A 21892-nucleotide genomic window follows, 5' to 3' on the forward strand; every position below is an offset into this window, starting at 1 on the left:
AGACCACCCTATTTAACTGAGGGTTTTTCATGCGCTACTGGTTGTCGTCATGGAGACAATACACTGGAAAAACTGCTCTGGGATACAGCAGCACTATTGGCAACGGTGACTGGAATGATCCAGATGCACGGAAATGTAACATTGGAGGAGTTTAGTCATAGAAGGTATGGCATGACACCAATCCCCATGGGTTTTACTGGTGAATCAATGTTGTAGAAGATGACGGTGTTTCCACGGTAACTAAGGAGCCTCTGAACATCCAAATGCGTCATATCTGTTCACCATGAAAAGATGAACTGTATTTGACACCAATTATTTGCATGTATTAATAGGATTAGTGGATCAACAGGTATTAAACAGTTATATCAGTAGATGCTTTTGGTTGCCAGTGGCTGTTTGGGTTTTTATGGGTTAATTAATTGAGTTCTCCTCCAGTGAATGTATAATTACAAATTTAATAATATTATTTATTTATTATTTTTTATTTACCTTTATTTAACCAGGAAACCCTCATTGAGATTAAAAATATTTTTTCCTAGTGTCCTGGCCAAGACGGGCAACGGTACATTTAATAGTTACAGATACGAACTTTCATACATAAAAACAAAAACAAGTATTCAGTACATAAAAAAGCACAAAATCAAGTTAAACCTTCCAAAGTCAGCTTTGCTAAAAGTGCCCACGAGATGAAGACAAAGTGTGTCAGACAAAACATCTGCAGCCAGATGTGTCCCGCTCCAAGTCATACAACATCCTCTTGAAAGTGTCCAGCGAAATCACATCTTTAAGTTTCAGGTCCTTTTGTAGTTCATTCCAGGTGAATGGAGCCGCAAATCTGAATGCCTTTTCCCCTGTTCAGTTCTAACTTTAGGAATAGACAAAAAGAAAAGATCCTGAGAATATAATATATAATATGATACAAATTTAACACATAAAGACCTAGTGCAACTTTTATGGCAGCTCCGAAACTGATTTTTCTTTCTTTTTACTCTTTCTTAAGTGATTTGTCACCATTTATTATGCTATTATCCCATGTATTTTGCATTACTTATTGTAAATAATGTATTTTTCCCTATATTTAATTAACTGATCATGTCCATGTTCATGAAAACTCAGAGTAGATTCAAAGGTTATTATATAAAAACAGAGGAAACTGAAGAAAAAGTGACTTTTTCAGCAAAATATATCATTAACTGAACATAAAAACAAGCCTCAAAAACCAACATGATGATGTTTCCAAGTTCCACTACGGAGCCTCTGAACATCCAAATGAATCATATCTGATGACCGTGAAAAGATGACAAACTGTATTTTACACCATTTGTTGACATGCATTAATAGGATTAGTGGATCAACAGGAATTAAACAGAGATGAGTAGATGCTTTTGGTCACTGGCGTCTTTATGGGTTAATTTTAAGCTGACATTTTTTTGCTCACCTTTCATTTTGTGTGTGTCTCCTCTCTGTTGCAGAGCCCTCACATGGTGACTGATGTCCTGGAGTCGACCTGAGGCTGAACCATGGTCATCTTGCAGCAGGTATGTCATGGGAACAGTGTCTGTTGGAGGGTCATGTGAAGCTCAGGCTGAAGCAGAGACAAGTATGAGCTGGTGAAGGGCAGGAGGATACTCAAGTGTCATGTTTTTTCTCCCCACAGTCGTATGTATGTTGGCTTATGCAAATGTACTCCTTGCAGTAAGTTTTTTAGCTTGCACTTTCAAAGTGAAGTGTGATTGAACCCAGATAATGGTGAGCAATTACAACATCTGGAGAAGATAAGATGGGATTTGATAAAGTAATGAGATTATTGAAACAGAAAAGCCACATACAGACAGGATGTACTGGAAGGTCAAGGGTCATTTCACCCAGATACAGAAAAATGTATTCAGTCTCCTCTGGCCCCTAACATTAAAATGAAAGGAATGCACTCATTGTTTCAACAATGAGTTGTTTAATATTTATGTCTTACATTTAGATTCTTTTAATCAATTCTTTTATATCCTTTTGTTTCTTATCTATATTTTTCAGTGTTTTATCAGAGGGAGCCCTCTGTGCCGGGGGGGGGGGCTGTGGACTCTGGTAGCTGTGGCGCCTTCTTTCACTGGGGTCTGCTCCTTTGTGGTGGGTGGGGGTCTCTGCCGCCGCGATCCGGTGCAGTTGGCCCTCTCCCACTGGTTGGGATGCGGCGCTGGCGCCTGGTTGGCGGCTGCCTCCTGGTGCGGATGGCTCCCTGAGACAGCACCTCCACTTTTACTTTCTGGTCCTCTCGTGCTCAGTGTGTGTGTGTGTGTGTGTGTGTGTGTGTGTGTGTGTGTGTGTGTGTGTGTGTGTGTGTGGTGTGTGTGTGTGTGTGTGTGTGTGTGTGTGTGTGTGTGTGTGTGTGTGTGTGTGTGTGTGTGTGTGTGTGTGTATATGTATATGTTTTAAACTTATATGTAAAGCACTTTGTGCTACACCCTTAATGTATGAAAAGTGCTATATAAATTGATTGATTTAACATACTTACATAAAATCAACAGTGAGAAACCAAGACAGATTTTTAAAAGTTATTCTTGTTGTACAGTTTTCATTTGTGTCTGTCTGTAGTTGAGGTGAGCTCAGCTTCAACCTCTGGTGTGGAGATTTCAACATTTTGGAGATTAGGGTTTGGAATAGGGTGGGATGAGAGGATTGTAAAGTTAACTGATTGATGGAGTGTTTAATCTGTAACCAATACTGAAACTGTGATAACGTTAGTACAAACACAGAATCCAAATGCAGAACTCAGACACCAAAAATAAGGTTCAAAAGATTTATTGTTTACACTCAGGTGTAAAAATATTATTAGTGACAGAATCTTGAGGATAATGGTTGGTGATTTCCTCCTCTGATTCGTCCTCCGGATCGAGGGCGACAGCCCGTCTCCCCGAGCGGTGTTAGGAGTATTTTTCCCGACTAGGGAAAAGCAAAGGGAGGTCAGGGACGGAAACAGGTCATGCACAGGTAGGCTATCAATCAGGCAACAGGACATAAGGACAAGGCAAAACTCACGTACCAGTAGTCAGGGCGAGAAGATCAGAACCAGGTAATCAGATGAGGCAGACAAAACCGACAGGGAGCAGGCAGAAGACGAAAAACCGAGGAATCCAAAAACAGGTCAAAACAGGCAGACAAACGAACAAACGAGGTCAAAACGCTGGTAAGAACTGCAAGAGTTACAAACTGGCCTCTGACAGGGGGAAGAGACAGGGTTTAAATACACAAAAGGGAGGGAAGACAACTAGACACAGGTGGAGCAAATTAGGGCGGAGACAGGTAATCAGGGGAAAGGTGAGCATGATCAAGGAAAAGGAAGTAAAGACGACAGACAAGACACATGAGGGGAAACTTAACAAAATAAGACAGGAAGTGACAAACAAAACATAAAAGACAGACAAAACCAGACTAACGTCTGACTGCAGGTATGACAGAAACGTCAGGTTGGTGAAAAGATTGAACTTCCCCTGAACTGCTTTTGCATTTCTATTTGTGTACAAACAAAACCAGTTTGTGAAATGAAGCTGTTCTGCTGCTCAGTGTTCTTCTGACAGTCAGGTTCAGGTTATCTACCCACATGCCCAGTTCTTTTAAAAAACATAACCCAAGAAAGGCAGTGTCTCCACTGGTAAAGTGCACCACGGCAAAATCTTTGCTGCCACATCATACATTTGATACAAAAATCAATCATAGGTCTACGCATTAGGCTATGCATATGAAAGTCTTGAATTTAAAATGTCAGAGTTTTACAATGTGGTTACAGTGGTAGCGTCTTCCATCTTAGCGGTTGGTTCTGTTGGCACTCATATTTTTGGGGGGCATTTTGTTGTATGTATTTTGCCCAGGAGTGGGGTTACGTTCTACATATTAGGGTTAGGTGTTAGGGTAAGGGGATAACTGGATTATGACACCATACCAACACAAGAACCCGCATCAAACATATCAGTGATACAGGACGTAACCCCGCCCCCAGGCAAAATGCCCGAAAAAACAGTCCCTGGTTCTGCTGCCTGTCAGAATCAGAATTGCCTTTATTGTCATTTGACAGCACAGAGTACATCAAACGAAACTGAGATCGATGATTAGGGACATCGGGCCGCTGCTCCTAACTGGTGCGCCACCACAGAACCCTTTTCCTCGAAATTTGCAGTGAAGAACAAGATAATGCAAAGCACAAATATAAGACGTCGTACAGTTTTCACACAGTACACGTGGACACATGCTGGTTCTTTTTCCATGGATTCGGTAGGATTTGGGGGATAGGATGAAAAAACAACAGAGTTTGAGGGCAGACGGTTGGATTGGGGAGTGGGGAAAAAATGTGTGTGTGTGTTGTGTGTTTGTCCTTGGAAGATTGAGTTGCAAAATAAGAGACACAGTAGGTCCATCTGCCCTTCAGTTCTTACCAGTTCTTATCAGTCCAGCCTGCTGTTGTCCTGACCATGGAAGATGTTCTGACTGCAGGGGGAGTAGATTAGAGAAGAATCCAGCTGCTTCTCAGCTCCCAGGGGAAAACAATTTAGACCATGGGGGAAACTTGATTTCTGCATTAATTTAGTATAACTTACATTTGTCATACCTGGCTTCAGCATTTCTTACTTCCGAGCGGTCAGGTCTCTACACAGTTCGTCTACCTCCTGCTTCAGTCCCGCAGATTGACGGAGGCCTTCTATGTTGGCTTTCAGTCCTTCTGCAGTCTGGCCCGCAATGTAATCCAACTTCTTATACGAGTCCGCAGCCCGTCCAGCCAGGTCTCGCACACTGTCCCCCGACTGTGTCACCACCCGTTATAATTCCTTCACATTGTCACTCACTGCTTGGAATCCGTCACAATCATGTTCACTGCCCATTTGTTCATGCGCGACGGTAACTCTACTTGGACAAAATGCCCCAAATGTGTTGGCAGAAACATTCAGAGTCATGACTATGTCACTGAGTGTATCATGACTCAATAATTAATACTATTTTTATTAAATGTTATTATTAAATTATAAAATGCTGTTGCAATGTAGGCATTTTCTTTCCTTATCCCTTTCATGCACAAATTATGAGAACCTTAACCAAGGTTTTTTCCCTGACTGTTTTCATTTCTCTTTAATCATGAAAAAACAATGTGATTGAAAAATTTCTTGTGAAAAATAATTTTAATTAAATAAATAAATGTCAAAAAATGCATTTAAAAACAAAAAAGTAATAATGATTAAAAAAATTCTCATGAACCTATTTTTCATGAAGTTGCAAAAATGTCCACTCAGCTGGACACCATGTGTTTAATTTTTGAAGTGAAGAAACATGTATTTACTGATAAATTGTGTGAAAGCTATAACTATTATGCTCAGGGGATGTCTACACAATGTTACCAATTCATGTCAGAAAATATATGTGATGTGTTAAAACTTGAATAAAGATATGTGCAAAAAAACAAAACAACAAAATCCATGAATATACAGGGTGGGGAAGCAAAATTTGCAATATTTTGAGGCAGGGATTGAAAGACAGTGTATGACCAATTAGTTTATTGAAAGTCATGAGAATTTATTTGCCACAAGAAAATGTACATAATAGAAAATGTTTTTATTCTATGTGTCCTCCTTCTTTCTCAATAACTGCCTTCACACGCTTCCTGAAACTTGCACAAGTGTTCCTCAAATATTGGGGTGACAACTTCTCCCATTCTTCTTTAATAGTATCTTCCAGACTTTCTGGTAATAGTTTTGCTCATAGTCATTCTCTTCTTTCCATTATAAACAGTCTTTATGGACACTCCAACTATTTTTGAAATCTCCTTTGGTGTGACGAGTGCATTCAGCAAATCACACACTCTTTGACGTTTGCTTTCCTGATTACTCATATGGGCAAAAGTTTCTGAAAAGGTATGGATAATAGTGTTAGGTATGATTATGACATCAGTATATGTTTGGTTTCAAAACAACTGACGTAGTGTCTGCTGAGAAAAAACAACTAAATGTTCATTGTAAATTTTGCTTCCCCACCCTGTATAAGAGAACAGCAGTAGAATAGCTGTCCACTGTAGTGACCAGTATCCATGAAAGGGTTAAAAATGCAGAACAGAAACCCGCACACAGTTGGTTGCCCCCCCCACCCCCCGTCAGATTATACACCACCATACCAAGAGATAAATTCCACAGGAAACACTGAAAGGCGTAACAGAATTTCCTCAAATTTGGAACAAATACTCACTTGGATGCAAGGTTCATGTGATTACACTTCAGAAGCCAAAGGTCAGGGTGATATGAAACGACACAACATGATACATGAGGATATGAGGATATATGATGAATGTGTTTTATTACGTTTCATGTTTTCTGGGTTACCTGTAGGGCACGTCTCAGTTTCAGTCTCTGAGCCGCTTCGATAACCCTGCCTCCTGTAGAAGACGTGTGGCTGTTGTTAAAGGGAAATAGAAATAGCATCCTTAAGGTCACGTCTAGACTGGGGGGGGCATTAAGCTTTGTGCTGCAGAGTTTCTGTTTTCTATTATGAAGAGATTTGCCAACAGCTCCTGTCATGCTCAGCATCGCAATGCTGTGGAGATATTTGAAACCTGTGAGTATTTTTAGAAAGTGACATATAAGAGTAATATGTGTTATATTGAGGTCCTGGGAGAAGTCTCTTTTTCTTCAAAATCGAGGTGTTTTTTCTTGAAGTTTTGTGCAAGTGTAAATCAAAAGTAGGTGTTCCATCAGACAGTTGGTATTATGGTCTCAGCAGGCGTGTGGTGTATGCTGCAGGAGGCTTAAAGGTACCCTGTGGACACTCATCACCAAAGTGGATCGGAAATTTAGAATTGTTTATACGTAGATGCCAAGCCATGGGTAGAAAAGAGACTTTAGAAAGTTCTGTTATGAACCACAATATGAGATGTTTTCAAAGCTGATGTTACGTCATAAACAGACAGAAACACAGAGTTGTTCAATAGAACAATAATAAAATAGGATCATTATCAGACTCAGTAGTTTAAACAGAACTGAATTGAAGACTGGTGTACACATATAAACATCTGTCCACACCACATTCAGTTTAAAATATAAAATTAATATCAACAGTATATGTAAAGTGTCATTACTTTACTTTTGTTATGATTAGGCGCTATATAAATAAAATTTGATTGATTGATTGATTGATTGACTAGAACCACCAAAAATGGGTCAAATTTACCTCTGCATCATTTCTCATTTAGAAAAATACGCTCTGTGTTTTATTAAGTTGTTTTCACTGTAGACTGTCTTAAGTTTGTTTAATCATCACATGTGTTTTGTCCATCTAGTTTTATTATTAAAGTGTCTTTAAAACCGTTGACAACTTTGCATGACCGTCACTGTGACTCTAAAATGACAGATGGCATCATTATGGTTATGTCCCCGTCTCCCTTTTTATATGTGTAGGTCAAATTCACCAAGCTAATGCTCCCACTAGCTCACTGAAAACACAGACAACACTGGTAACTAGGTTATTTTATGTTAAATCCCACATGACAAACTAAATAAACTACATTTGTTAATGTTAGTGTTAGTTTAGTGTTTCATTCATTGGTCATTTGTTAGTGTGTTTAAAGATCACAGAAAGTTGATGTTAATGACAACGATATGTGATTAACATTTTGCATGTGGCTGAAGTTCCATGTAACATGTACATTGTTACCAGTCATTAGCACCAGACCTGGAAGTAAAGGGTTACATCATGGCCTTTGTGAGGTGAAGGTGGATAGAGCTAAGCCTGACTCAGACTAAATCCTTCTATTCATTTGGCAGCTGAACATGACGTGTGTTTTATGCAACACTGATACTTCCCTGTTATTCATTATACATTAAAATTAATAATGCTCACAACATTATGACTCTAGTATAATGTATGACGCTATGGAGGTGTGGTTTTGTTCTGTAAAGAGGTCATGACTTTAAATGTGGTTTGAGACCTAAAATGTCTTACATTATACTGTGTATAATTATTCATATAACATATTCAACATATAATCATGTTTCAAAAATATTACTATGAACTAACAGACAGTTGTTTTTGTTGTTGTTTTTTGTGTAAAGCGGTGCTGCTGAGGCTTTGGGCCTCTGGTTTTATAATGGAGCTTTGTGATGTTTGCACATAATGGCATTTGTAGATGCCAGGTATCCACAGTACAGATAAACACTGCACATTGCACAGAGGTGGTAAAGCCTCATGCTTTTGTTTACTCCAGTATGTGTACAAATGCATGGATGAAAACAGCCTGTTATGAAAATACAGAAGGAGCTTCTTTACCCAAGTATTCATATGAAGTCCGGGCTCTGAAATGTCTTCAGTGTAGGAAGGAAGAACATTTCTATTGGCTGTTTGTGTGAAAAGTGAACTGAACGTTACATCATATTAATATAATATCAGGACTGATAGAAACAAAATCATTAGACTGTAAATAATGAACATTAACTTTGTTCCAATGTGCAGATCAGATGTCAGCAGATACAGTTTGTAGTTACTGACTAAATGATACGAGCAGACACACTGACTCCCGTTATGGAGTTACTTTTCCCTTGGCTGACTCTGAGATGATCTCATCCTGGTCATATGTAACACAACGTCTTCAACTGTCTCTAGCAGACACTTTTTACAAAAGCAACCTAATGTAGTTTGAATGATTGATTTGACTATATCATGACAAGGCCAGTTCACTTCATCAGCAAAATAAAATAATTATGATTACACTTGTTTTCTCTTTCTGCCTGTATGACCACCTATGACAGTGGTTCCCAACCTTTTTCTGCTCGTGACCCCATTTTAACATCACAAATTTCTGGTGACCCCAGACACTCAAAACGGAGACTTTTTTTTTTGTTGCAAAAATTAATTTGTTTTCGATCATGTAATAGTTTGCTATACTATTTTGCAAATTAACATTAATTTAAGACAACATTTAGTCTATATAATGTATATTATTCTGGACAGAGGCAGTAAATCCAGGTGTAGATTACTGCACAAAGGGAGAATTGGATTTTCCTTGGTCAGGATATGTACAGTCAGTCCAGCTTGGATTTCCAAGGCTGACAATTAATACTGAACAAACAAGAACTCAAACTATGAATTATGAAAGAGCTGCAGCATCTGAAACTGACCACAATGAACATTTGACAGATAAACAGAACCACAGTGCTGCAGTTTCACAACCACAGTTTGTCATGTCTCTTATGGATTGGGGTTGTCTCTCTCCACTCACTATATATTTTTTATTAGTAAGTTTTTATTTTTATTTTTTATCAATTACTAGAAATTTCAGGTGACCCCATTTGAATTCCAGGTGACCCCAAGGCTGAAAAACACTGAAATATGAGGTTATGTAAAAACATATTTTCTTTGCCAATAAAGTAAATATATGATAGGTAAATCTTCTTAGTAGTTCACCTCGGTTCAGCTGGACTGGTTTAGCTCTTTTGAAAGTTTTGTGAAAGTGGAAGAGCACAAATCTAAAAGAGCTAAACCAGTCCAGCTGAACCAAGAACAATGATGACCTGGGCAAATGAGAACCTACAGACATTTTACCATTTTATTTTTTAAAAACTAGTTGTTTTTTAATTGATGCTGGTATATTCATATCATAATGACTTGCAGAGCTGATAGTGCATGTGATGAGAACAGCTCGTCTTCTCTGCTCTGTGAAAGTGAACTGTGATGAACTCACCTTCACGCTGTGACTGAAGTCAGAGCGAACCATTCAAATAGAACTGTTCACAAGCCAGTTCTGCTGCAGACTGTTTTGTTTATGAACACAGATACAGTGTAACTACTGTTTGCCTGATGATGGATACCATGCATCTGCTGTTTTCCACCAGATGTACGATGTGTTTTTGTGTGAGAAAGGAAATTCAGTTACTGATCAGATTACAGATCAGCTATCAGCTGCAGGGGTAGTATCTGTCCGTCTGTCTGTCCATCAGTGTCAACACCTCTGTCTGGTATGTAGATGCAACTTAGGAAGCTCTTTGGACACTGACCTTCATTTTCAATGAAGGTCAAATGGGATGCATCACCACAGATCTTTATTGTCAGTTTCACCATATGTACAGAACAATCAGAATATGGAAACTGTGTAACTCTAAAAACCACAGTGCAGCAAGGAACATATGTTAAAAATTAGAAAGATGGATGGATAGATGATAGATGGACAGAGGGAGAGAGGGAGAGAGAGGAATGGATGGATGGATGGATGGGCGGACAGAGGGATAGATAGAGAGATAGATAGACAGACAGAGGGATGGAGAGAGAGAGAGATAGATGGATGGATGGACGGACGGACACACAGAGGGGGAGAGAGAGAGAGAAAGATAGATGGATAGATGGACAGAGGGAGGGAGGGAGAGAGAGGGATGGATGGACGGACAGAGGGATGGATAGATAGATGGACGGACGGACGGACGGACGGACGGACAGACGGACAGACGGACAGACAGACAGACGGACAGACAGTGTCTATTGTCGACACCAGTATTTCTCTGTGACAACACAGGCTTAGAGCTTAAGTGTCAGTAAAGTTTTGCTACATCTGCACATTGATAGAGTTTGTACAGTATCTGAACACATTTCTATGTTTGGCCAGTTCATAAAGGAATCCCAGGTTAATGCTTTGTTGACGTTATACTCTGAATTACATGACCACATAAATGTGTCACTGTTGAGCTGTTTTTACCCTCAGCCCTGACCACAGGGTATTGGCATCAGTTCGTTGTCTGTTCGTATGTGCAGAAACTTTGGCGTGGACAGAAGAGCCGAGGGCACGTTATTACTCCTTGTTTTCCCTGCTATTATCAGACTTGGGTGGAACACCTAAACCATTTTTGGCCACATGCTTTCAAATGTCTCCCATATTAGTGGGAGTTGCACATGGTATGTTTTAATATAACCTGCTGTAGACTGTGTGTTTTCTACTCTAGGGGGACTATGTGTGGCTAGATCTGAAAACAGGCCGAGAGTTTGACGTGCCTGTGGGAGCCGTGGTCAAACTGTGCGACTCTGGACAGATCCTGGTTCTGGACGATGAAGGTCGGGTAAGTAGGGAAAAGACGATTACATAACATACAGTCCTTCAGGTTTGGTATGTTTAAGGTAATACATTTGCTGTTCAGTACAAAAGTTATACAATGCATGTTGTATTTTTTATATTTGGAAGTACCGTATTTTCCAGACTATAGAGCGCACCTGAATATAAGCCACACCCACCAAATTTTAAAAGGAAAAAATATTTGTACATGTATAAGCCGCACCTGATTATAAGCTACAGGTGTCCACGTTGTAACATGAGATATTTAAACAGAAAGATGGTAAACAGAAAGATTATTTAAATATTTATTTCCATACCTTAACTGCTTTTTTCCAAACAGTGCCTGTAACACGGCAGTAAAACGGCAGGAACACGACTGGTTCAAAAACCCGGAAAAGTCGTTGATCTGTATCTTCATCTTCCTTCTGCTCACTGAAACCACTGCAGTCGTCTTCTTCAGTGTTGGAGTTGAACATTCTCAGAAAGGCTCCGTCACACTCCTTCTACGTCTCTCTTCCGTTGTCTCTCATTGTCACTTCTGTGCAGCAGCTCTATTTCCTTCCTGGACAGACACTTCATTGATTTTAACTTAAAAGCTGCATCATATGCATTTCTTCGTGTGTTTTCCATGATGAGGGTTTGTGCATGACACGCAAAATGATTGTTTAAAGTTAAGCTTAAAACTTTTCCTCTTCATCACCTCTTCCACTTGTCTGTCTCACTTTTGTGCTTCCTGCTAGAGCGCCCCCTGGAGGCCGTTAGCCCGCAAAAATCTAAACTTGAGCTGCATTGTTGAATAAGCCGCAGGGTTCAAAGAGTGAGAAAAAAGTAGCGGCTTATAGTCTGGAAAATACGGTACTAACAGTGATGATTTATGGAACGTGTTCCAGTAAAATATCCAAACCTCCCTGCTGTGTCTGTGGGCAGTGAAGCTGTGAGATTAGATACCAAAACATATTCAGTGTAATGGGCAAAAACACAAGCATAGGGATAATCACACTGGTTTAAAACGAACCTCCAGGTTAACCAGACTTAACCCATTAACCCCCAAACAACCACCATCGACCAAAACCATCTACTGATGCAACTGTTTAATACCTGTTCATCCACTAATCCTATCAAAGCATGTAAATAATTGGCGTAAAATACAGTTAATCATCTTTTCATGGTCATCAGATATGACCCATTTGGATGTTCAGAGGCTCTGTAGTTACCATGGAAACACTGCCATCTTCTACAACATGGATTCACCAGTCAAACCCATGCAGTTGGATCAATGACAGTGGACGGACACACTGGGTTTATGTTCAGTTAATGAGAGATTTAGCTGAAAAAGTGACTTTTTTCTTCAGTTGTCATTGTTTTGATAAAATAACCATTGAATTTACTGTGAGACTTTATGAACATCTACATCAGAGTCCTTGAGATCTACTATCCTGCATGTTTTAGTTGTGTCCCTCCTCCAACACACCTGATTCAAATGATAACCCTATCAAGCTCTGCAGGACCCCGATAATGACCATTGGGTGGACTGGAAGAGGGAAACATCTAAAACATGTAGGATAGTAGATGTGGAGGACCAGGGTTGGTGACCCCTGATCTACATGATCAGTGAATTAAATATAAGAAAATACATTATTTTAACCGAAAAAAAAAACATAAAATACAGAGGATAATGTCATAATAAAGGGTGATAAATCAGATAAGAAAGGTTAAAAAAGAGAGAAGAATTAATTTGGGAACTGACACAAAAGTACCACTGGGTCTATAGATAGACAGACAGACAGACAGACAGATAGATACTTTATTGATTCCGAGGGAAATTCAAGTATTCAGCAGCTTTACATACAGCACAAGACAAAAAACAGACAGACCACAACACAACAGTAGTTTAGTACCAGTTTGACATTAAGGTTAGTATATATACTCTAAAGACACTTGCTAAAGAACTAAGGAACTACCTCTAAAAGAGCTTCCTGTACAATACTGTAAATCAGGGGTGTCAAACATGCGGCCCGGGGGCCAAATCCGGCCCACCAAAGGGTCCATTCCAGCCCACGCGATGAATTTGTGAAATGCAAAAATTACACTGAAGATATTAATCATTTTAGTTCAGGTTCCACATTCAGACCAATTCAATTCAATCTCAAGTGGGTCAGGACCAATAACCTATAAATAATGACAACTCAAAAATGTTCTCTTTGTAAATGTTAACATTTTTATGTAATTTTACTGTATTTTTACTCAAACAAGCTATCATTTGTCATAAAAAAAAGAATAACCTGAACAAATATGAACCTGAAATGTCTTAAGAAGTGCAGTTTTACAAATATTCTGCCTGTTATTAAATGTTTTGTGTATTTGTGGATCCACTGTGATCTGTAAGTTATAAAGTACATGAGTAAATGTTAAACTGAAGCATAAAACTGTTAAAATTGCACTTATTTTTCCTAAGAAATGTCAGTTTGTTTAGGTTGTTCATGTTGTTTTAAAGGATAGTTTGTAGATGTAAATGTTTTTATAATGTAATTTTACTTTTTTCACTCTAAAACATGGAGAAAAGTTTGGAGTTTACATTGTCTGTATATTAGTATGTTATTATTTTACTGGTTTGGCCCACTTCAGATCAAATTTGGCTAAATGTGGCCCCTGAACTAAAATGAGTTTGACACCCCTGCTGTAAATAAAGACTTCTGGTTGTATTTATTCATTTCAGGGCAGTGATATAAAGTGTAGCAGTGATATAAAGTGAATCAGTGATTTAAGTGTAGATCTACGGTGGTTCGAAAAGTAGGTGTAGTCCAACTACAGAGGGTGCTTGGATATTTTAAAGTCTCTTGGTATCTATGGGTTAAACAAACAAAGATGAGCAGTAAAATGAGTACCCAAACATTCAGATCACTTTATTTGTATGTTTTACCTCTAACTTTGACCCGCTGTGACCACTCCCCCTTATGCTCCGTCAGTCTTTGTCGAACCAATATTAACACTCGCAGATTTCAAAACCAAAGTGTGAGGAACAGTAACACCAGAATATGAGAATGACTCCAGAAATAAGTCTGTGTTTAATATAAACCCCTCTGTCTTTTCCCCCACTCCCACAGGAACACTGGATCTCCCCTCAGAATGCCACCAACATCAAGCCCATGCACCCGACCTCCATCCATGGGGTGGAGGACATGATCCGCCTCGGAGACCTCAATGAAGCCGGCATCCTCCGTAACCTGCTCATCCGCTACAAGGAGCACGTCATCTATGTTAGTAACCGACGGCAACAGTTCTGTCTGTGACCGCTGAGCTTTTACCTGTCGTAGTATGTCCACAGCACAGGACACCTCAGCTGTTTACAGAGACTAGCGCTCTGTGGAATCTGCACTGTTACTATATAAAGCAGGGGTGTCAAACTCATGTTAGTTCAGGGGCCACATAAAGCCCAATATGACCTGCAGTGGGCCGGATCATTAAAATAATTACATAATAATACATAATTAATATCAATTGCAAAATTTGTGTGTCTAATTTCTATGTTTTAGAGTGAAAAAAGTAAGAATATATTATCAAAATTTCTACATCTACAAACTATCCTTTAAAGAAATATGGAAAAACGTGAACCAAAAAAAAAAAAAAAGAAAATGAAAAGAAAAAAAAGAAAAATGAAATTTATTAAGAAAAAAAGTGTAATTTTAACAATTTATGCCATTATTTGGCCTCAGCTTCTCGGTTTTACATGTTTATTACAACACTCAGATCACAGTGGATCTACAAATGCACAAAACATTTAATAATAATATTGGTAAAATTGCTCTTAAATCTCTTAAGACATTTCAGGTTGTTCATATTTGTTCAGGTTTTTCACATTTTTTGTAAAAGGCTAGTCTGTTAATGTTAACATTTTTGTGTAATTTAACTTTTTTTTTTTTTTACTAAAACAAAGAGAAAAATATGTGGTTTTTGTTATTTATACTTTATTATGATAGTATTTTACTGGTCTGAGCCACTTTAGATGGAATTGAACTAAATTTATTTTGACATCCTTGATTGTTAATATCTTCAGTGTAATTTTTGTATTTCACTAATTCATCCCGGGGGCCGGATTGGACCCTTTGGTGGGCCAGATTTGGCCCCCGGGCCGCATGTTTGACACCCCTGATATAAAGCACAGGTGTCAAACATGCGGCCAAAGGGTCCAATCCGGCCCTCGGGAGGAATTTGTGAAATGCAAAAATTACACTGAAGATATTAACCATCCTTTTAGTTCAGGTTCCACATTCAGACCAGTTCAATCTCTGGTCGGTCATAATAACGTATAAATACTCACAACTCCAAACTTTTCTCTTTGTAAATGTTTTCTTGTATTTACACTGAAACAAAGTATAATATTGCAAAAATATCTGAATAACCTGAACAAATATGAACAACCTGAAATGTCTTAAGAGAAGTAAGTGCAATTTTAATAATAATCCTACCTGTTATTAAATGTTTTGTGTATTTGTAGATCCACTGTGATTTGTAAGTAGTAATGTACATATGGAAATGATAAACTGAGGCAGAATATTATTAAAATTGCACATTTTTTTCAGTTTGTTCATACTATTCACATTGTGTGAGAGGATATTTTGTAGATACAAACATCTTCATAATGTAATTTTACTTTTTTCGCTCTAAAACATGGAGAAAAGTTTGGAGCTGGCATTATTTATATATTATTATGTTATTATTTTACTAGTTCGGCTCACTTCAGGTCAAATTTAGCTGAATGTGGAACTGAACTAAAATGAGTTTGACAGCCCTGCTATAAAGGAATGAAGGAAATAACCTCACTGTGCACACGGTTATATGGTGATACAAACAGATGTTCCATGGCTCATATGTCGTGGATAAAATGAACCAAAGCTCCTACTGTTTCTCTCCAAAGTGCATCCTGGTTAGAGCAGTAATTGTTTTTGGTTGTTGTGTTTTCCCTCTCCCTGTAGACAGTTTGTGGTGGATGGGTGAGTATAAACTCAAATCACAGCATAAGTGAAAGAACAATTTTCTAACAGACTTTAGGGACTATTATTAATATTTTGTGACATCTTTAACCCATAGATGAGCTTCTGCTTCTCAGATCATGACTTAAATCAAGGCCAATCACTGCACAATCTATTTAAAACCATAAACTGTGTATTAGAAGTATATCGTTAGCTTCATAGCATAATGACCTAACTCATACACAAATGGACAAAACTCTGTGGACACGTTGAATCCAGATGTTTCTTTTCTAACAGGGGTGTAGGATACAAAACAATATGACTAATGTCAGAATATAGTTTTATATTATGGGATAAATATCATATTCATAATTAATATTGATGTTTCTATGTCAGATTCTCATGAACAGGACATCTTATAGCTGGAGACATGATGTGTCCCAAAAGTTATGTCCATATAGTTTAGAAACATCAATATTTCCTTAAAGTTTAATGTTAGATTTTTTTTCCTCAGTGAGATGTGAAGAAAGTAGATGGTTAGATGTGGAAGAAGATTATTATTTACAGAGCAGGAATTTTTTTTTAGAAATTTAGAGGAAGAACATTTAAAATTAGTCATGGATAAAAAAAATCAATGTTGAGAGAAATTAAGTCAAAACCATTTCTGAGGCATTTTGGAAAAAAGATCATTTAAACCAAACTAACCAGTGCAATGATATTTATCCCAATAATATAAAACTATATTCTGACATGAGTCGTTATTGTTTTTTATCCCAGACCCCTGTTAGAAAAGAAACACCTGAATTCAGCATGTCCACATACTTTTGTCCATTTGTGTATGAGTTAGACAGTTATGCTGTCAGGCTATCGGTATGTACCTTCACCTCTGTAGTTTGTGGACTGTTGTTTTGAAGCGTCAAATTGAACATTTGGCCATTATCATGTTCTAATACAAGAGACTACTGAGACATTATTTGGTCAAGAAAACCACCCTGAAGCATATGTGAAAACAAAATAAACACTGGCATATGTTAAATGCCACCAAATTCGACCTCATGTGTAAACATGCACATTTCTGTTTTTGCTAACTTCATTGTATCTGCTCTAGTACAACTAAACACAAGGAAAAAAACTGTTTTATTCCATAAAAATGATCAGATACAAAGTGTGTAAAGTTTGCATTTCTGGGCTAAAACCTTCAATACACCATGGCCACGTCAGCAGCTGCCACTGCACAGTTTATGTGTGTTTTAAACCGATGCAGAAAATTACACAATCTAGTCAACAGCAGCTGGATGAACATAACTGTGATGTTTTTACAGGGATCTGAATTCATAATTACTGTTACCTTTTAGGTATGAAATGTAGGCTCCTCTAACTTTGCTGAAGTTGGATTTGAATTCTTATCAACTCAACTGACTTTTTCTTTAGTTTCTTCATTAGCTTGATCAGATTTCTATTAAAAAATCTCGTTTTGGGCTCTTTGGACATGCTTTAAATGATCATGTTTTTGATTGTACATACAATTTGCTATAAAAATTATGATTCTATGCGACTGATGCAAAGGACTTTGTTATTGGACTTTAACCCTTAAAGACCCACATCTATAATTTTTACAAGTTCCACAACTTTTTTTCTTTCCCAAGTGATTTATCACCATTTATTATGACATCATCCTCTGCATTTTGCATTTTTTAGTGTAAATAATGTGTTTTCTTATATTTAATCCACTAATCATGTAGATGTACATAATATCTCAGAGTAAATTCAAAAGTTGTTTTATCAAATCAGTAAAAATTTGGAAAAAGTGACCTTTATCAACACAATATATCAACTGAACATAAAAACAAGCATCTCCATCCGCTGTCATTACTCCAACTCCATGGGTTTTACTGGTGAATCAATGTTGTAGAAGATGACGATGTTTCCACGGTAACTATGGAGCCCCTGAACGTCCAAATGGGTCATATCTGATGACCATGAAAAGATGAAGAACTGTATTTGAGACCAATTATTGACATGGATTGATAGGATTAGTGATTCAGTAGGTGCTTTTTGTCGATGGTGGATGTTTGGGTCTTTATGGGTTAACTTCTTTTTATTTTCTCTAATCGTATATGATATTAAGTTGTAACTTTACATGTGAAAATGCAACTGATATTAAAAAAAAATCCATTCTTCTGTGTCTGGTGTCCTGCAGACGTATACGGGTTCGATCTTGGTTGCAGTTAATCCATACCAACTGCTCCCCATCTACACTCCAGACCAGATCCGACTGTATACCAACAAAAAGATCGGGGAGATGCCGCCGCACATATTCGCTATAGCAGACAACTGCTACTTCAACATGCAGCGAAACAACAAGGATCAGTGTTGCATCATCAGGTTTTTTCAACATATACTGTATAAATTCTGCTGGATTCAACCAAACTAAGCCTCATGAAAAGAGGCTTTGTATTTGGTGAGTGTGTGACAGTGGTTTCTGTGTGTGTTTATTCGACAGTGGTGAGTCTGGAGCTGGGAAAACAGAAAGCACAAAGCTGATCCTGCAGTTCCTCGCTGCCATCAGTGGACAACACTCGTGGATAGAGCAGCAGGTCCTGGAGGCCACGCCCATCCTCGAAGGTGAAGTCAAACTGCATCTGACTGAAAAACGTCTATTTTACTTTATATATTACAGTTTATTGTTGCACCTTATGGTTTGATCCTGTTTGTCCTGATTTTCTACCAGTCCTTTTTTATACTTCTAATTTATTATGTATCATGTGTTTGCTGTTGTTTTCTATTCTTATCCTTGGCCACACTGGGCGCAGGGTATTGTCATCAGTTGGTCATCCGCCCATATGTCTGAAAACTTTGGCATGCACTAATAAGTCAGGTTGAGGGTTTTCCCGTGCGCACACATTTACATTTACATTTACATTTATGCATTTGGCAGATGCTTTTTTCCAAAGTGACTTATAGGGGAAAAACCAAAAATGAAAGAAAAATACAAGAATAGTTTAAAAATATAAAACAGCTATACAATTAAAACAGTGTCATACAGAAGAATAAAAAGCAAAATAATAGACTAAACATGTCATGTTTATATGTTATAACACAGTATGTTTCTTATACTGGCGTGTTGACCCATGGGGAACTACTGGTCATATTAATGTGGAATTAATACAGTATTAGTAAATGCGTTGTTCCTGGTTTTAACTTCATTTCCCATCATGCAGCATCCCAGCCAGCATGTCCATGTGGGCCCCAGAAGGGTTACATTTAGGCTGCATATAAGAGTCCCAGGTGGGTTTGTCCGCAGTTTCCCCACATGTGATTGCCCATATCAGAATTAAAATCAGAATCAGAATCTCTTTATTGTCATTGTACCAAGTACAATGAAACTGAAGTAAAACTCTCAGGTTCAGTGCAAGAATGTAAAGACAGACAACAAATATCAGTAAAAGGCACAGTTATTTACATTAAAAAATAAAAAGTATTGCAAACTAAGATATTTATAAAACATAGAATTTAAATAGTGCAAATAACATGAGAAGTAGTGCAAATGACATGAAAGATAAATATTGTGGGATAAATAGTGTTAAGAATAAATAATATGAGATATTCAGATCTCTGATTCTGATATGGGCAAACACATGTGGGGTCACCATGGAAACTGCGGACAAACCCACATGGGACCCTTATATGCAGCCCAAATGTGACCCTTCTGGGGCCCACATGGACATGCTGGCTGGGGTGGTACTACGCCTCCAGTCAACCAAGCAATGTGATCGGAAGGCTATTTTAATCCAAAATGACTAATATCTCCCAAAATATGGGTCCTGTCAACTTACTGAGATATTTAATGTGGACACCTACGGTTGAGGGATGGTGGCTGGTGACTGGCCACAGTCACCAACAGTACCTACACTGTAGGTACCAAATTGGCCGGTTAAAAACCTGTCAATTTCTCAGAACTGTGCAGATACACACGTATTTGTAGATTCACTGTGATCTGTAAGTAATAATGTACATGTGTAAATAATAAGCTGAGGCATAATTTTGCTAAAATTGCACTTATTTTTCTTAAGAAACTTCAGGTTGTTCGTGTTATTCATTCATTCACATTTTTTAAAGGTTAGTTTGTAGATGTAAACATTTTCAGAATGTAATTTTTCGTAGCTTTTAATTACATTTTGTCACTTATTTCAGAATAGAATAGACTTTATTTGCCATTTGCACAGACACAGTATAGGTTCACTGGAATTCTTGTGCGTTTCCCTGAGTCAGAAAAAGGGAGCTTGAACAAAGAGTAAAGATAATACAAAAGTAAAAAAACAGGCAGATACAAAACATAAAACACAGCTAAAACCTACAAGAAAACAGCTATTGCACTTACAGCTCAGATGCACATTTGTAACAATAGAGTATTATATAAAAAGGGGTAATAGTAATGATAATAAGAGTCCTGAGAGGTAAACAAGTTATTGCACATTTGAATTAAAAGTACTGTGACGTGTAGCAGGTTATTGCACATTCAATTTAAAGTACTAGGAGGTAGATCAGTTTATTGCACATTCAGTTAAAATACTGGGAGGTAGAGCAGGTTATTGTACATTCAGTTTAGAGCAGAGGTATTTGTAAGTGTCTGTGTCAGTGTGGGGGACTCTTGACCTGGGGTACTTCATACCCTCCTTAATGTCTTGTGTCACGAGTCTGATTGTGGCTGGGGAGAAGCTGTCTTTCAGCCTAAAACAGAGAGAAAAGTTTGGAGTATTATTTTCCTGGTCTGGCCCACTTGGGCTCATATTGGTCTGTATGTGGTCCCAGATCTGAAATGACTTCGACAGGCCTTTGTGCTCGGTCTACAGCTGCACACTGCCAGCTCATTTTCCTGCTTCTTCATCGTATTATTTGTTCATTCCCACAGCCTTTGGCAATGCCAAGACCATCCGTAACGACAACTCCAGTCGCTTTGGGAAGTACATCGACATCCACTTCAACAAGAGAGGGGCTATAGAAGGAGCCAAAATCGAGCAGTACCTTTTGGAGAAGTCTCGAGTATGTCGACAGGTAAGACGCATCACAGGCTTTTCGACATGAATACGAACTATGGGATCAGTTTTGCCTTCTGTTTCGCCTTCTGGTGTTTGCTTGATGCTCTTCTCACATCAGTGTTTGTTGCTTTCTGCTGTTGTTGTGCTGTGATGCGTTCAGGCTCCAGATGAGAGGAACTACCATGTGTTTTACTGCATGCTGAAGGGGATGGTTCCAGAGCAGAAGGCCAAACTGGGTCTGGGCCTGGCTACAGACTACTGCTACCTCACCATGGTCAGTATGAAGACTATCAGTGGTGTCTAAGTTACTTCCAAACTGTAATCCATTACAGATTACTTGTTACTGTTATTTAAAAGTAATTCCTTGAAAGGGTCAAAGGTTATTTTCATCTTGGCAGCTCATGGATCTAAACTTTTTCCCAGTTCTCCAGTGGAAAATATGATATGAGGAGGTGTTCATGTGCAATTTTCAAATTCATAACTAGTATTTACCATAATTTTCCCCTAGTACATGAAGGCAGGATTACTCACATCTTTCCGATTTTATGCCAAGCTCCAGTACTTTTCCATTAATTCTGCCACATATCAGTGGTCTTTAAAGGGGTCGTATGAGTCAGTAAAATGTTTCCACGTTGCCTTCAGTGACTCCTGTGTGGTCTTGCAGGGTAACTGTACAGAGTGTGACGGTCGTGATGACCTGCGTGATTACTCCAGCATCCTGGCCGCCATGAAGGTGCTCATGTTCACTGAGACTGAGAGCTGGGAGATTTCCAAACTGCTGGCGGCCATCCTGCACATGGGAAACCTGCGATTTGAAGGTAGGTCAC

At 38.4% G+C, this 21892-nt stretch overlaps 1 protein-coding gene across 5 annotated transcripts in view; it reads left to right on the forward strand.

Moving 5' to 3' along the window:
• myo7ab (myosin VIIAb) overlaps positions 1-21892 on the forward strand; it is a 105122-nt gene that overhangs the window by 16958 nt on the left and 66272 nt on the right. For 3 of the 5 annotated variants that reach the window (XM_030153370.1, XM_030153369.1, XM_030153372.1), the window contains exons 3-11: positions 1473-1538; positions 10950-11063; positions 14161-14313; positions 16030-16047; positions 18227-18411; positions 18530-18651; positions 20939-21081; positions 21226-21339; positions 21730-21883. In XM_030153370.1, coding sequence (XP_030009230.1) covers positions 1521-1538; positions 10950-11063; positions 14161-14313; positions 16030-16047; positions 18227-18411; positions 18530-18651; positions 20939-21081; positions 21226-21339; positions 21730-21883 — 1021 coding nt within the window. In that variant the 5' untranslated portion in view covers positions 1473-1520. The remainder of the gene's footprint in view (positions 1-1472; positions 1539-10949; positions 11064-14160; positions 14314-16029; positions 16048-18226; positions 18412-18529; positions 18652-20938; positions 21082-21225; positions 21340-21729; positions 21884-21892) is intronic. The other 2 variants (XM_030153374.1, XM_030153373.1) reach the window with 1 other exon arrangement.

Source organism: Sphaeramia orbicularis, chromosome 14 (genome assembly GCF_902148855.1).
Source record: "Sphaeramia orbicularis chromosome 14, fSphaOr1.1, whole genome shotgun sequence".
In the NCBI taxonomy this organism is placed as follows: Eukaryota; Metazoa; Chordata; class Actinopteri; order Kurtiformes; family Apogonidae; genus Sphaeramia; species Sphaeramia orbicularis.